This window comes from Pelophylax lessonae, assembly GCF_965119305.1.
Source record: "Pelophylax lessonae genome assembly, chromosome: 12".
Classification (NCBI taxonomy): Eukaryota; Metazoa; Chordata; class Amphibia; order Anura; family Ranidae; genus Pelophylax; species Pelophylax lessonae.
The window spans coordinates 18,537,410-18,554,557 of NC_138779.1; the positions used below are offsets into that span (position 1 = coordinate 18,537,410).

The window sequence follows — 17,148 nt, forward strand, 5'->3', positions numbered from 1 at the left end:
ACTACAAGTCATTTCTTCAGTGTTGTCACATGAAAAGATAGAATAAAATATTTACAAAAATGTGAGGGGTGTACTCACTTTTGTGAGATACTGTAAATGAAAAGAAAAACATCTTTACATAATGACAAGTAAAAGATATTAAAGATAATTTAGGCTTCCGATAAAACTCAAGCCCTGACATTAACCCCCAGGTTAACTCCTGCCAGAGACAAATTACCTCACAAGGAAAGCACAGGCACATCTCAATTTTGGAAAGTGATGCACATGGAATTCTCTAAATAAAACACAAAAAAATGCAGTGAACATGTTTCCTTTGAACCTTCAACATGTCCATACTGAGTCAAATCACAGTTCGAGTTATTGTTTTTTTTTTGCTGGAGTTCTAAGGTAGACTTGTGTGCCAACTCTGCGTGTTCAAGCAGAAACTTTTCTCAAGCATCTCAGAATTACTTTGCTACCCAGGTGGGAGTGTGTGCCAGCTTCATGCTTGGACAAGGTCCTGCCTCCGTGTTCATTGCCTTTTGTAGGCCTTCAAGCACACATGACGCCATGGGCGTCCAAAGAACTTTTTTCAGGGGGGGGCAACATTTTAAGGTCACCTATGCTCCGCCACTTTTCAACAATGTCATGAAGGGGAGGGGCTTAGTCATTATACTTATTTTGAGTATTTATATTTAAAGAGCAAACAGCAGCAGTTATTTTAAAGCATTTGTTACCTAACAAAAAAAAAAAAAAGAATTCCCATAAAGCAGTTATGCAGCACAGTGCTTTGCTGTGTAATTTGGCCCCTTCTATTACCCAAAATACCTGGCTGATCCTGCCTGGCTATGTCCTCCTATCTGTAAACTGACCACGGTATACCATGGCTGCTAAGCCCTGGCACTGTGGTCAGTTCACGTGCCTCCATCATCCACAGCCCTCCTGTCCTCCTTTGTCCTCTCTCCCCCCTCCCTCCCTGCCTGTCTGCTCCTGTGTCAGTGACCACCCCCTCCCCTCCTGCTGCTGTAGTTTTATTTAAAGTTTCATATCCTGTCTACAGTCTGTTTAATAATCCTGTGTGCCCCTGTGCCTGTGTTTTATAAAAATAAGCCATTCTTTACAAGTTTTCAGAGCGCCACTCAGGTGACCCGCTGCCTCTCCCCCTCCCCTCCCTACGGACATCAGTGAGGAATCCTCGGCCCCGCCCACTGCAGGCAGCTGTCAGACGAGGAGAGGAAAGAGCTGATGGGTCACATGAGCGGCACTCGGCCCTCTGAAAACTGGTAAACTACGGCTTATTTTTTAAAACCCATACACAGGGGCACAGGCACACAGGATTATTAAACAGACCAGACAGGATGGTATAAAGTGGCTTAACAAACAATTGAAGAGGGAAGTTGAGATTCCAGGGGGGGGTGGGCATTTGCCTCCCCTTGCCCCTACCTGCGGATGCCCATGCATGACGCCTACATGTGCCGAAGAAAGTAATTCTCTGAGGAATGGGACTCTGTCTTAGCAGCCATGTCAATTCTAAAGCACATACCCATCAAAGGTTGGAGGAAACCATAACGTAAGGGGGTCCAACATATTAGAAACAGCGCTAGTCTTTGGTGTCCTACTCCTCAACGTAGTGCTTTCAGCACAGAAAACAAGTGAAAATAAAAACGTACATAAACATCCCTAATGTCTGACTTATTCCTGATGTTAGGTGGATCAGTAAACGTATTTGGGAGAATTTAAAACGGCCCTAACGCTACTTCTCTGATGGTAGTTCTCTTAACCACTTTACCTCCGGAGGGTTTTCCTGCTTTACGTCCAGGCCACTTTTTGCAACTCGGCACTGTGCGAATTTAACTGACAATTGCGCAGTCATGCAACGCCGTACCCAAACGAAATTTGCGTCCTTTTTTCCCCACAAACAGAGCTTTCTTTTGGTGGTATTTGATCACCTCTGCACTTTTCATTTTTTGCGATATTAATAAAAAAAGCGCGACAATTTTGAAAAAATAACAATATTTTTCTAATTTGACAGTTAAAAAATATCCAATAAATTACATTTTTGTCATATATTTAGGCCAAAATGTATTTAGCTACATGTCTTTGACAAAAAAATTCTCAATGAGCGTATTTTTAACCGCTTTAAGACCGGAAGATTTTACCCCATTCCTGACCAGGCCATATTTTGCGAATTCGGCACTGCGTTATTTTAACGGACAATTGCGCCGTCGTGCGACGCTGTACACAAATTAAATTTATGTTCTTTTTTTCCCCCACAAACAGAGCTTTCTTTTGGTGGTATTTGATCACCTGTGCGATTTTTACTTTTTGCGCTAAAAACAAAAAAAGAACAATTTTGAAAAAATAACAATATTTTTCACATTTTGTTATATAAAATTCCCCCCCCCCCCCCCCCAAAAAAAAATGTAAAAATCAAAAATTTTTAACATTTTAGGTCAATTTGTTTTCTGCTACATATGTTTGGTAAAAAACAAATCGCAATAAGCGTATTTTGATTGGTTTGCGCAAAAGTTATCGCAGCTACTAACTACGGGGAATTTATGTCATTTTTATTGTTTTTTTTTTTAACGAGTAATGGCGGCGATCTGCGATTTTTTTTGTGGGACTGCGACATTGCGGTGGACAGATCGGACCCCTAACTGACATTTTTGAAACTTTTGGGGGTACCAGTGACATTACTACAGTAATCAGTGCTATAAATGTGCACTGTTACTGTAATAATGACACTGGCAGGGAAGGGGTTAACTTTATTGGAGATTCAGGGGTTAAATGTATCCCTAGGGGCGAGCTTCTAACTGTAAAGGGGTGTGGCTTTTCATGTAACCACAGAGACATACGATCCTACATAGCAGGATTGTATGATCTCTGCAGTTACACCAGGGAGAATGCCAGGCGGCTTTGTTTACATCAGCCGCCTGCCTTTCTCCCTCTGCAGCGGACGATCGCAGGTGGCCGGCGGACATTCGAGTCGCCGATCACTCGCACGGGGATGACAGTGAACGAGCGGGGGCGGGAGCTCGCCCCCTATTGGCTCGCGAGCGAGTGACGTATATATACGTCACTTTGCCCAGGAGGGGCTGACCGCCGCAGTAAATGTACTTGCGGTGGTCGGCAAGTGGTTAAAGGGTCAGTTCACCTTTACCAAAAACTTCCTCTGCAGACAAGGGGCACCTGTAGATAAAACCAAACTGTGCAGCTCTGGCTAAAGTTGACTAATGCCCTTGCTATGGGTGTAGGCCATTTACGTACCTAATGAAGCCTGACTGGAATACTCCCAGGACGCTGCTAGGAGAGGCCTAGTCATTACTGCTTACTTCCACCATCACAGCAAAGAGCTTTCAAACGCTGAGCTCAGAGCTACTGTATCAGAGGAGAAAAAGAGCATGTGAGGGGGTTTGAAGAGAAAGAGCTCACTGCTGTGATGGTGGAGGTGAGCAGTAACAACTAGGCCTCTCTTAGCAATGTCCGGGGAGTATTCCAATCAGTGTGCCCCCACACTGCAAAGATTAAAAAACTCTTTCAGTCTAGGGCAGTAATCTCCAAACTGTTGCCCAGGGACCCAGATGTGGCCCTTTGCTTGCTTTTATCTGGCCCTTAGGGCACTATTTCATCCACTGATACCAGCAACGGGGCATAATTCCCCCCACTAGCACCATTGAAGGGGCATAATTTCCCCCACTTACACCAACCATGGAACACAATTCCGCCCACTGACACCAACAATGAGGCACAATGACACCAATGATGGGACACAATTTCTTCTAATGACACTAACAACGGGGCCTAATGACATCAATGATGGGGCACAATTTCTCCCAATTATAGCAACAATGGGGCCCAATGACACAACGGGACATAATTCCTCCCAATGACACCAACGATGGGGCACCATTCCTCTCACTGGCACCAAAGATGGGTCATTGTTTTTCCGCACTGATGTCATTGCGTTTTCTACTCCCGTTGGCCACAGTCTGGCCCCCCTAAAGTCTGAAAGAGTTAACACTCCCCTTTGTTTAGAAACTTTGGAGACCCCTGGTCTATGACAGGAGAAGCACTTTAGCTTACCAAATCCTCCGCTCCTCCATTCTCCAGTAATGGACTGTCCCTCAGTGTTATCACATTCAACACAGGACTGTGAACCCTTGATGATGTCTGGACCTTAGACTGCCAGAGCGTGGGAAAGAAGATGCTGCGGGGACCGGTCCAGCAGCTCTGAGGATCGGGTAAGCAAGTCTTTTCTATGCCCCTAGACCTAAACAAGCTTTAACCTGATATCCAAGACCTAACCTTACCATAAATTTCACCTGAATTTCAAATTTGACCTTCAATACTTTTTTTGTTAAAAACAAATCTGCACCATTTCCCTGCAAAATGCAATCATTGTTTTCTGTGTATGGAGGTGAGACCACACTCACCATTATCGACTGGTTCATGTTCCTCATCTGGTATACGTCCATGTTGACCTCCGTCCGATTGGTCGACTCCGTATTGGAGTGGCTTGACTGAGGCAGGTCAAAATAGTTGCTGTCCGGTTCCCTGAAAGCAGAACAAGATAAAACAAAGTATGATTATCTATATGTCCTCCGGAATCCACATTGAATATTTATTTTCAACAAACTAAAGCGAATAGCCCAAAATATATTTTTTTTTTTTCTATAGCATAGGAAAGGTTTACAAATCCTGGCTTGGCTTAACTGCTGTCCAGGGCTCAGTTAGAGAGGCTGCCCCTCACCTTCTGTCTCTGGGAAAATCTTTTTTTTTTTTTTCCCATAGACCGGAACATACGTACCAACATTATGATCCCAGATCCCTGGACCATGTTAACCCTGCCCATGGTCCCCATTGCCCCCATCCACATTATGGGTGGGCACAACCAAATCAAACTCGGTTTACAGGTTGGTTCCACTCATACCCTATGTCTAAAGAGATGTGGACCTGACTCCTCCCAGGCCATGCTCTAAAATGTTTCACTGCGCCCACAGGGCTTCATCAGAGGGGACCATGACAAAGCCCTATGGGTGTGGTGAAATGCATCAGTGGCATGGCCTGGCAGGAGTCGGGCTGAAGCTGCTTTCCCTTTCCTTTCCATCTGGGCTGTTTTTCCTGCAGTGTGGCGTTTTATCCTCCTCCTTTCCATGTGTGTGTATGTAGAGCCAGGGCGAGCTCTCTCAACGCCGGCACCTACAAGCAATGGGAGTCACTGGAGCATTGTAGGATCTTTGCTTGGAGCGGCAGGAGGTTTTAAATCACATGTCTGATGTTCGATTTACCACCAGTGATAGTTTTGGTGAAAGTGTGTACTTCTCTCAAGCCAGAGCACTAAGTGTAATTTCTGTCTGCTGCTTCTTTCCTCTGCTATAAGCTTCAATCACTTATTAAGAGTGTTTACCAAGGGAAAAAAGGTGACAGTGGAGGGACCTCCAGCTGATGGACAGCCTAAGCTCTGCTCCTGTGAGCTGTATGAATGGGGGTGTGTCTTTTTCCTCCAATCAGCTCGCAGAGCTCCCCGTGCAGAGTGTAACTACAGCTCTCAGTCTGCTTTTTTCAGAACTCTCAGACAAGCTTTATAAAATTCTGCACTTTGAGCAGATGTAGAGAAGGGAAGACTGCAGATAAACGGGTACAACTTATGTAGCAGGATTTGTTTCCTCTCTGTGTATCACCTGAGGACAGTCCCTTCCCTGGGTATATATGAGGGTTTATAACCACTTTAATCACCACATACATGCATGAATCTTTTTTTTATTCTGCCTGTAGTTCAGATATTTAACTGAAGAGCAAACAGGAATTATACATGCTCATAATCGCTAAATGGCTTACTTCACCGTCCAGCTAATGCAGGTCCCCTTTAATACTGAGCTAAGAACACACCATCAAATATATTTAACTATCCTGCAGTTCAGACTGGCCCAACATAATATGAAACCTAAATATCTGATGTGAAGAAACCTCAAGCATATGAAATTACCTACTTTGGCCCAAGTCATTTGCCTCTATGCAAGGCTGTCTTTAATGCAGGGCAAAAGGGGAAGCTGCCCCAGACCCAGTCATTCTGGGGCCCAAAGCAGCTTCCCCTTGAGCTTGCCCGTGTTTGTTTGCTTTGTGGGATGTTGGGGTGGAAAGTGAAATTACATGGGGGGGGGGAGGGGATGGTGGGAATGTTTGCCCATGGTCCAATATTAAAGACGGCCCTTCCTCTAGGACTTCACTCTTGATCCTGCCCTGGACACAACATCTTTTTCCCTGTCAGTAATAATAGATTTTAAAACAAATAACCCGAAACTGAAACTTACAGGGTACTCCAGAGGTGCTCAAAAGTCGTCCCTTCATCAGCCGGAGAAGAATGGGACATCTTCACCGAGGGGGAGTCAGACAAAGGATAGATCACTCTGTGACCAGAACACAGACACAATTATCATTAACACATCAGCATGCACAATTTCAACACACTGACTTATATGACCTCATATACATTAAATGCCTGAGGGTTTGTTGACACCTTCCAAATTATTGAGTTCCGGTGTTTCCAGTGAAAGTCGCTGTAAATGCTGCAGTATGCAAAGACATATTAACTTCTTATCTTTCTGGTTTTAGGGAAGCCCTGCTAAAAATGACTATATCTACATCTCATGATACATTAGTGTGATGGTCAGTGGGAAGAATGTTTCTTACACTTGTGGTCATTGGGAAGAATTACCCTCTATAGATAGCCAAATAGATCAATAGTGTCAGTGGGAACTTATCTAAAAGGAAAAAACTGTGCATTGCTCAAGGTACCCCTAGCAACCTCAGGAGAAACCCTAGGGTTAAATGTAACCCTGGATGAGAAACCCTGTATTAGTCCAACCTTCTATACATTTAAACTCTAGAGGCACCCTTGAAATAATTTTTAGGTCTCAGGGAACCCCTGCTAAAATGAATTGGATGTCTGTGAGAAGAATGCCTTTTGCATCGATAGTCAGTGGGAAGAGCGCCCAACCTTCAGTGGTGGTAAGAATGCCACCCTTACAGACAGCTAAAAGACCAGTGGGGTCAAGTTGGTGGCTTTGCCAAGTGGCATTATACCCAGAACTATCCAGACACCATCAGATGGGAGGTCAACCAGCCATAACTTAAGGAAGCCCACTTTGACCATGACCACCACAAAACTTGGCACACTTTGCATAGTACACCTTTAGCCCACATAAATATTGCCGTACCATGAAAGGGCTAGTGGGTTATGTTTGGCCCAAAGCCCATAGGTTCCCAGTCCTTCCCTGTAAGGGCTCATCATTTGCACTTCAACACACATTAAAGAGCCTGCCACTTTAACATGCTTTTTTGATGTGTTTTTGATGCTTCATGATGCTTTAGTGGTGCTTCGAGCGAGCTTTGTCATAGACTTCTATGGAGGCTTTGAAGCACTACTAAAGTGACACGGGGTATAATTTTTGAAGCAAAGCCAAAGCAAAGCAAAAGCAAGGTGTAAACAGGATTTAAAGCTAACCATTTTTTTTAGTGACAGGAGCTCTGACTTTGGCGTTTAGAGAGCTTTAACAAGTGTGCCCAAAGTCTTGTTTTAAAGCAAGTGTAAACTAGCCCCTAGACAATATGTCCAAGTGTTACCTTGTTTCAAATTCTCTTTATTCCAACCTTGTACCAGCAGTCTCATTATTGGCAATATACAAAAACAACCAATACATTCAAGACCCACAAGCAAAATATTCTATTCTACATTGTTTTTTACATTTCTGGAAAAAAACTTTGTACTGTATTAATTTTCTCATGGCCATAGGATTCTTAACCGGCAGCATGGCATGCTGGGAAATCGTACCAGGCACCTCTGTGATTAGGCGGGTGTGAGGATATCTCAGCAGGAGTCAATTACATTAAAGTGTTACCGCTACCGTCATGAGCTAAGACACCAGCAAAGCCTCAAGAGGTCTGCGCCACATGGAAGACGGAATTAGAAGCTACACTTCCCGTCGTTAAGATGTGCCAAGATTGACGAGCCCGGGCCTGTCCGGCGTTGGTCATAATATGTCACTTTACTGCCTTCATATCTTACGCCTAATGCGAAAGTTAGCCTGCCAAGAGGTCTCTGATTGGAAGATTTCACGACACACAGTATGGCAACGGCTACCAGTCAGCACCCAGCTGAGAGCCCGAGTACACAAGCTATGACTGCGTTGACGTACGAAAGGTGTAGAGATGGCTTTTATAGAAAAACACTCCTTGGATACTCTATAGTCTACTGTCCATGATTAGCTTGAGCAAATTTAAAGAAAACACAAAAGACAGTGATCACGCCGTGTGTATTTTTCTTGCAAATTGTGCTGATCCTCAAGAGATTAGTTTGGTGCCGGCAAAGTCCTTTACAGGGCATGACCATGCCTACTCAACCATTGTGAGTGTTCTCCAGAATGACTGTGCGACGGTCCAATCTACTAACCATCTGCTTAGGTCACCTGGACCTTTAGATGGGGCAGCAACAAAGCAAACTATATTAATGTTGCCTTCCTTTGTACTTCTGTATATAGAAAAACTGCAATGGAGGGGCTCCTGGAAAGAATACACTACTCCTTAACCACTTCCCAACAATAGGACATCCTGAACTTTTAGTGGTTGTACCATGAAGATGCCTGCAGCTGCAGGCAAAGGCGAAACTAGAACCTTCAGGGCACCGTTGCAAGAAACCATGAAGGGCCCCCGGACCCCTGGCCAGAGCCCTTCCCTTCAAGCCTGGGGCTCTTCCCACTGATCCTGGGGCCCTTTACTCTTGTTGCGGGGCCCTTTATTATGGTCCCACAGAGGGACCCTTTCACAAGTTCTGCAGTGGGCCCCCTTCCTGCCATCTTGGGGCCTCCCCACGGTGGTGGAATGCCAGGGCTCGGTTGCAAGTGTGACCTTTGCAATCCTGGAAGTTCACCCACTGGTGTCAGTAGTTTTTATTTTTTTGGTATTTTAATTGTATTATTTTTTATCAATTTATTTTATTTTTGTCACTGACTATGACTCTGTCCTTTAGGAAAAGGAAGGAGCTGGTAAATTGCATATTTACCGACCTCTTCCTGGTTCTCTATTGTGACACATCCCCTGCAGCAGCCGGCAGGAGAGGGGAGGGAGCACACAGGAGCCCAGAGACAGCAGAACACAAGTGAACCGGATAGGAGGAGTGGCGGGGGCAGCATACAGAGGAGCCAATCTCCTCCATTTTCCTCCTGCAGCTACAGGAGGAAAAAGGAGGACAGTGATTTCTCTACATGCTGCCCCCGCCCCCCCCCCTCCTATCAAGGTGTACAGGGGAGCCGCAAAGGCCCCCTGGAGCATGGGGACCGATTGCAATTGCAACCCCTGTAGTTACGCCCCTGACTACAGGCATCATCTCAGTATCTTTTTTTCAGCCAGTGATTCCCTGTCATTCAAAAGCCATACTAGCAGCTGAATAGCTGCTGGATTGCTTTTACAGGAAGCGGGAAGTTATTCCAACTGGGGAGCCCCGTATTCGTTCTGGCAGTGCAGCCGGGTTACCATAGAGCTGGCTGTGGATCGGATAGTCCCTGGCCACCTCTATGGTCTAGGACAGTGTTTTGCAACCTTTTTTTAGTCAAGGCACCCTTTAAAATTATGGACAGTCTCAAGGCACCCCATTCTAAAATGTAAAAAATGGTTCTAATATTTTAACATATTGCGGCAACATCCACATGTAGGAAACCCAATGTTGGGTGGTAATTTATTCTTTCAAAGCAAATACACTTTTGCACTGGAACTGATTAATATTCCAATGTTTCTCTTCCCTCAAGTTCGCTCCATCAGCCAGCTCATTGACCTCAAACAAGGATGCTGTAGAGGCAACAGACATCCTTCTTATCAACTGATGACGTCATTGGTTGTTAGGATGCTAGAAAGTCGTAAACCCCGTGGCTTTGTGTAACTAAGGGGCAGGCTTGATCCACCTGCTGGCTTGTATACAATTTTTGATACATTTTTAGGCATTTTACCAAGGCACCCCTGAAGAAACCTCACGGAACCCTGGTTGAAAAAGGCTGGTCTACGAGGCCGGAAACGACGTCAAGACATCACTTCTGGCTAGGGCAGATGTAAACACTGCCATTTTTTTCTGGAAAGCAGAGATCAATTTTTTTTTTTTGTTTGTTTTTTTATCTAATGCTTTCCAGGTTAGAGGAGAGATCTGGGGTCCCATAGACCCCAAATTTCTCCATAAAGAGGACCTGTCATGCATTATTTCTATCACAAGGGATGTTTACATTTGAAGTGTAAAAATAAAAAATGAATAAACATAAATGTTTAAATCGCCCCCCATCCCCTCGTGCTCGCATGCAATGGTGAACGTATACATAGGCCGCACCCGCACTTGTAAACTGTGTTTGCACCACACATGTGAGGTGTCGCCGCGAACATTACAGCGAGAGCAATAATTCTAGCGCTAGACCTCCTCTGTAACTCTAAACGGATAACTTGTAAAAATGTTTCAAGCGCTGCCTATGGTTTAAGTACTGTAGTTTGGCGCCAATTCACAGGCGTGTGCAATTTTAAAGCATGATATCTTTGGAATCTATTTTCTTGGCTGTCAGCTGATTGGCCTCTAGTAGCTCTGATTTTAGGCACAGTGCCAAGAATAGAAGGCAACTGAGCATGTGCAGAACAGGGCGAAACAATGCATTACTGGATTTTAAATAGTATAAGCACTTCTTTTTTAATGTTTTACATATCTAGACCTGCAAAAGGGGCCAAACTGAAGTCATCTATCAGGACTAAATTTTCTGACTAAAGTCCCACTTTAACCACTTAAGGACCGGGCCTATCTCTGGCACTTGTTGTTTACAAGTAAAAAATCAGTATTTTTTGCTAGAAAATTCCTTAGATCCCCCAAACATTATACATGTTTTTTTTTTATTTTTTAGCAAAGACTCTGGACTCTGGCAGTCGTTGCAATCATTTTAGTCACGCGGTACTTGCGTAGCGGTCTTTTAAACACAATTCTTTGGGAAAAAATACATTTCACTGCATTTAAGAAAAACTAAACAGTAAAGTTAGCCCAATTTTGTATAATGTGAAAGATGATGTCACGCCGAGTAAATAGATACCCAACGTGTTACGGTTTAAAATTGCGCACACTCGTGGAATGGTGACAAACTACGGTACTTTAAAATTTTCATAGGCGGCGCTATAAAAAATTTTAACAGTTAGGCCCCATTCACACTAGTGCGACTTGTCCCGCGATTTTGGACCGCAAAATCGCATGACAAGTAGTTTTCCATTATTTTCAATGAGCCCCATTCATATCAGTGCGTTTTGAAGTCGCACCGACTTCAAAGTAGTTCCTGCACTACTTTGCCACGATTTTAATGTGTTTTGAGGCATATAGCCTTGCCATTGCTTTCAAAATCGCGGCAAAAATCGTGCCGCGAAATCGCGGTAAAATTGCATCGCAATAGTGTGAAAGGGGCCTTACCAGTTTAGAGTTACAGAGGAGGTCTTTTTCTAGAATTATTGCTCTCGCTTTGGAAATTGCGGCAATACCTCACGTGTGGTTGGAACACTGTTTTCTTTGCGGGTGTGACTTACGTACGCGTTTTCTTAGGGGCGTTTTAAAATTAATTTTTTTTCCCTATTTTATTACATTTTTTATTTTTAGCACTGTTTAAAAAAAAATAAAAATCTGATTACTTTTATTGCCGTCACAAGGGACAGTAATAGGCAGTGACAGGTACTCTTTATGGAGGGATTGGGGGTCTAAAAGACCCCAAACCCCTCCACTTCACTTCCATGTATTCAAAATCGGCATTTTTGAAAACGGACAGTTGTTTTCAAATCGGTGCCATTAGCAGCCGGGTAAACTGGAAGGGATGTTGTGACGTTGCTTCTGGGTTACTACATCGGAGTCCCGATCAAAGGCGAATCCGGCTTTGTTCGGGATTCCAACCAGCCAGCTGGTTGCTCGGTGGGACGGGAGGCAGAGCTGCGGAAAGCGGCGGGGGGGGTTGACAGGAAGTGGCTGAAAGAGACCGGAGCAGATCAGCAGCACTGAGATAAAAGACAACGCATGATTTTATGATAAAATGGCAGTTGGTTTTTTGATACATAGTGCTGTAATAAAGTAAAAAGTCATCTGGTTTATTCCAGGGTCTAATGATGAATAGGCAATACTACTGAACAGATTTACTCAACAGGTCAGTTGAGCAAAAAAAATTCAACTATAGTTCATCCATTCCTACAACCACACAGGTTTACTAATCATAAAATGAGACAATTTATCTGAATTTCAGTATTGCGCTGCCACCTTCAGGCTGTATTCAGTATTGCAAACCTATTGTAGACCTATGGGCAAAAAAATTTTTTTCATTTTGAATAGAACACGGGAGGGTTCGCCAGATTTGTTTTTTTTTTTGTGTTTTTTTTCTCGCCATCTGTGTCCCACTGGCTTGAATCCTTTCTGAGCCCAGGGCAAGTATAAAAATCAAGAAAGCATAAAAAAAAAAAAAAAGTATAATTAAAAAGGCAAAGTTTTTTTTTTCCTTTTTGGATACAGTGTCACGTTTTATTGTCCCCGTTAGGGAGGTTCACCCTCTCTATTTGTCTTGTTTATTATTATCATTAAAAGTGAAAGTCAAAAGAAAATCACAAAATGTCGGGTTGTCCCCAGAAAAGTAATAGCAGGGAAATCTTCCAATGGGGACTTCTGGTCACCTGGAGGCCCCAAAGGAATTATTTTAATTTTTAGGGATTTTCTCTCACTTCCCGTTTTGGCTATAGGACAGGAAGTGAAGAGAAATCTCCACAATGGAACACAGATGGAAAAAAAAAAAAAAAGAATCGTATAAGGGGTTGCTCTACCCAAAGTTTTGCCTATAGTTCTACTGGGCTGGACTCTAGGTATCATCGTTACTGCATACTTACATTGGTCTAGCTTGGCATAATAGTATGTATACCCCGGGGGGGGCACTGTGGAAGCTGGAAGTCAGTGTGAGTGCCGGTTCACACAAATGCAACTACGAAGAGAATAGCCCTAATGGGTTGTCAGATGCAATGTCAGACATGGCATGTGATTCGGAGTGCACTGCTCTGCAAATCACATGCGATGTCTGTGCGTTGTGGATTCAGCCATACAGATTGTATGGCTGTATTCATATCGCATTCGAACCAAAGTCGCACAGGACCCTTTTTTGGACCGCACCAGAATCAAATCACATGAGTGTTCACACCTATGCGATCCGATTCATGTCCAAACTGACAGTTGGCACTGCGATATGCAAACTGATCTGGGGGTGTCTTTAACTTTGTATTGACACCCCCAGCGATTCGCATATGGCAGTGTGACCTGCCTGTGAGTCAGGTGCGATGTGGGAACCCACAGTGGATTCGCAGGGTTCCCGCACTGCATGTGAACCGGCACTGATAGCTGATTTTAAGAGTTCTGTACTGAGCAGCTTCCCTGCTGCACACTGACCACAGGGGGTCGCTCACGTGGCACTGCTGCCTTTTACCGAAAAGAGGCAAACTCACCCTCTCTACTTCGTAGTGAAATGATTATGGAACTGAGCGCCGGTGCTGCAGTGCAGCAGTGTCCAGAGATGCATGCAATTCAGTGGCGGCTGGTGCATTGGGGGTGAAGGGGCGGCACCCCCCATCCATGCGTCCGGCCCCCTAATCTACATGCATGGCGCATGGATTCCAATGAGGGTTTTTTTTTTTTTAAACACGTGATTAGAGCCAGAGGCCTAATAGGCTTCAAAAAAAGGGTGGGCTCTTGCCACACTGATTCTCCTCATGGCCAATCAGGAAGTGGGTCCTGAAACCCATTTCCCAATTGGCCGAAAGGAAAAGCCATCCTATTGGCCAAGGAGCAGAGGAGGATTAGGGAGGAGACTGAGGGGGAAGCCGCTGCCACCGCTGCCTGCCCAGGGTGAGTGAGCCGGTGACCGGGGGGGATAACAGTACGGGCTGGAGCTGGTGGGGGACGGGCGACCGGGGGTGGGGAAAGTGCGGGCTGGAGCTGGTGGGGGGCCGGCAACCGGGGGGGGGGACAATGGGGGGAAAACGTGTTAGAATTTTACCATGTTGTACACTGCTGTCATGCTGGAATAAATCGCATCAAAAAGAAGCATTAGTGTGCCGGCTTTTCTTGTTACTTGCCTTTTACCGAAAGCCTAGTATTTTTTTTTGGCAAGGCATTCTTTGGTTGGAGGAGTATGACAAGAGGGGCGGCAACATCGGGACTTCCACCTTGTCCAATCAGAGAAAGCGTTGTAATAATTAAAAAAAAAACAAATACAAGGCAATCTATAAATGGTGGCAATATTAAGCTAGTGCCCCCCTTGCCTTCAATCAGCTCTGACTGAGCTCTGCAGAGTGGAACTTCAGCTCCCTGCCCCCCTGCTTTCTAAAAGCTCAGACAAGCTTTATCAATTCTGGACTTGGAAGCGAAGAATACAGATAAACAGGTACAACTTATGTATGAGGATTTCTTTCACCTTTGTGTATCACCTGAGGCCAGTCACTTCACTGGGCATATATGTTAGGGTTTACAACCACTTTAAAGTCACGTCTAAGCCCCCCAAATACTCAGGTTACGTACACTCACTTTACGTACACTCACTTTACGTACACTCACTTTATGTACACTCACGAGTACGGACACAGCTTGGTCAGCTTGGCATGGCACTACTCCCGATTTTTAACATTGGCATCTATGGGAAATCTTGGTCAGCTTGATATGGCACTGCTCCCAAACCATAAGTGACAGGGACACCAAACTTAGGGAGCATCGAGAGGGGACCCAGGACTACAACATATCCTATTTTGTGGCCGGCCAGCTTGCCTAGGTAATCTACCATGTCATATTCCTGGGCCCCCTTAACATGCTCCCCAAGTTTGGTGTTCTCGTCACTTATAGTTTGGGAGCAGTGCCATGTCAAGCTGACCAAGATTTCCTCTAGAGTTAGTGTATTTACATGCATTGAGAAGTGAAAAAAGGTATTGCTTCACTTTAAGTGCATTTTTGTTTTACATACATGCTCTGGTCCCATTGTGTACTTAAATGTGGGGTATGCCTGTATTTGTTTTGCATATAGTGAGCCCCATCAAGTTTATATGTACTGTCCCTTTAAGATATTTCTTAAAATGTATCGCAGGATAAAAACAGTTGAGTCATCTGATAACCGATACATTTTTATATGTTGTGTAATACAGCTTCGCAAACAATGAGGCAGTCGGCTTTCATTTTTAATCAAAGTCTTATTAATATTATTATTGTCATTTTTCTCCACTCCAGACAGAAGCATGACTCAGATCTCTCACCGAAACCGGCCTTTCATTCCATCATCATCATCATCATCATCATCAAGCCTTTCTGATATTCTCATCAATAGGGTCCCTGTGCCCCCCCCCCCCCCATCAGAGAAAGTTCCCCAAAAAGTTAAACGACTTGACCTCCGGAAGATTTACCCCCCCCCCCCTTCCTGACCAGGCCATTTTTTGCCATTCGGCACTGCGTTACTTTAGCTGACAATTGCACGGTGGTACGACGCTGTACCCAAATAAAATGCCTGTCCTTTTTTTACTTCCACAAATAGGGCTTTTTTTTTTTTTTTTTTTTGGTGGTATTGGATCACCTCTGCGTTTTTTATTTTTTTGTGCTATAAACAAAAAAGATCCACAATTTTGGAAAAAAAAAAAAAATGTTTTACTGTCTGCTATAAAATACATCCAAAATTTTTTTTAAAAAAAAATCGTCAATTTAAAGCAGTAGTATCCCGCTTTTTGACACTTTTACCTACAGGTAAGCCTATAATAAGGCTTACCTGTAGGTATAAATAATATCTCCTAAACCGGCACTGTTTAGGAGATATTTGCAGTGCATGCAGCCGCTCGCGCGAGCGGCGCATGCGCTCTGAAGGTCCGGGGGAACCTTCAGTTTTGCTTGCCGGGAGCTTGCCGGAAAATCACTTCATCGCGGCTCCAGCCAATCACAGCGCCGGAGCCACCGAACCCGGAAGAGTCGCCGAGGGATCATGGCAGCGCCCGCAGCGATGTCCGGGGGTCCGTGTCGGGGCTTCGTTCTAAGGTAAGTAACACAAAATGGGCTAGTACGCGATGCATACTAGCTCATTATGCCTTTGTCTTGCAGGTTTTTTTTTTTTTTTCTTTTTTGGGTTTACAACCGCTTTAAGGCCAATATGTATTCTGCTACAAATTTTTGGTAAAAAAAAACGAAATCAAAAACACACAATAAGAGTATATTGATTGGCTTGCGCAAAAGTTATTGCGTCTAAAAACTATGGGATATTTTTATTTATTCATTTAATTTGTTTTACTAGCAATGGCGGCGATCAGCGACTTATAGCCGACTGCAATATTGTGGCGGACAATTTGGACACAAACTGACCATAGGTGTGCGCAGTCTATTGCATTACGGTGTGCACAGCAAAGCTCAAACACACACATACCTTTCTCTGCAACCTCAGCTGCACTGGGCAGTAATCGAATGGAAATTTCCCTGTGCTTAGAGGCTTCCTGTTCATTCACAAACTGAAGCATAGTAAACACTGTTCACTGCGTTCATGTAGAAAAAGAAGGGGCCGATAAATGACATATTGATTAGCTCCTACCCCCACTCTCTATCCTGAAACATCTCCCGCAGCAGCCAGAGGGAGAGGAGTTGGTGGGGTGGAACATGGGGGGAAGCTGGCCAGTGGGGGGGGGGGGACTGGCACCGCACGAGTGATTAGGGTGTGCCCAAGCACACCTGACACACCCCCTGTGCACGCCTATGGAACTGACATTTTTGACACTTTTTGGGGGACGATGACATTATTATAGTGATCAGTGCTAAAAAAAGATGTTTATAGCCAGACGACGTCTAACAGGACAAACACATGTTAGACTGTTAGGCGTTGTCTGGCTAGTTACATATTTTTCCTCCTGAGTTGCTATGGTTCACTGGTGGGACCATAAAACATTCAAAGTACATCCTTTCCTGGGCCAATGCAATGGACATCACTGTTTGTTTTTAATATTCCTGTGGCAATTGTATGCAACTTTTGTCAACAGAAGTGATCTGTTATTATATAATACACACCCCTGAAGAAAGAATGAACTTCTGAAACGCGTCGGCTGTTTTCCTTGTCTATTCTGCCATGGTTTTGTTAT

General features: G+C 44.3%; 1 protein-coding gene across 5 annotated transcripts in view; it reads right to left on the reverse strand.

Annotated features, from left to right (window-relative positions):
• The window catches only part of TP73 (tumor protein p73), a gene marked incomplete at its 5' end in the record, with an annotated part of 321,522 nt that overhangs the window by 190,373 nt on the left and 114,001 nt on the right, over positions 1-17,148 (reverse strand). For 4 of the 5 annotated variants that reach the window (XM_082273309.1, XM_082273308.1, XM_082273307.1 and 1 more), the window contains 2 exons: positions 4,413-4,533; positions 6,291-6,386. In XM_082273309.1, the coding sequence (XP_082129435.1) occupies positions 4,413-4,533; positions 6,291-6,386 (217 nt within the window). The remainder of the gene's footprint in view (positions 1-4,412; positions 4,534-6,290; positions 6,387-17,148) is intronic. The other variant, XM_082273310.1, reaches the window with a different exon arrangement.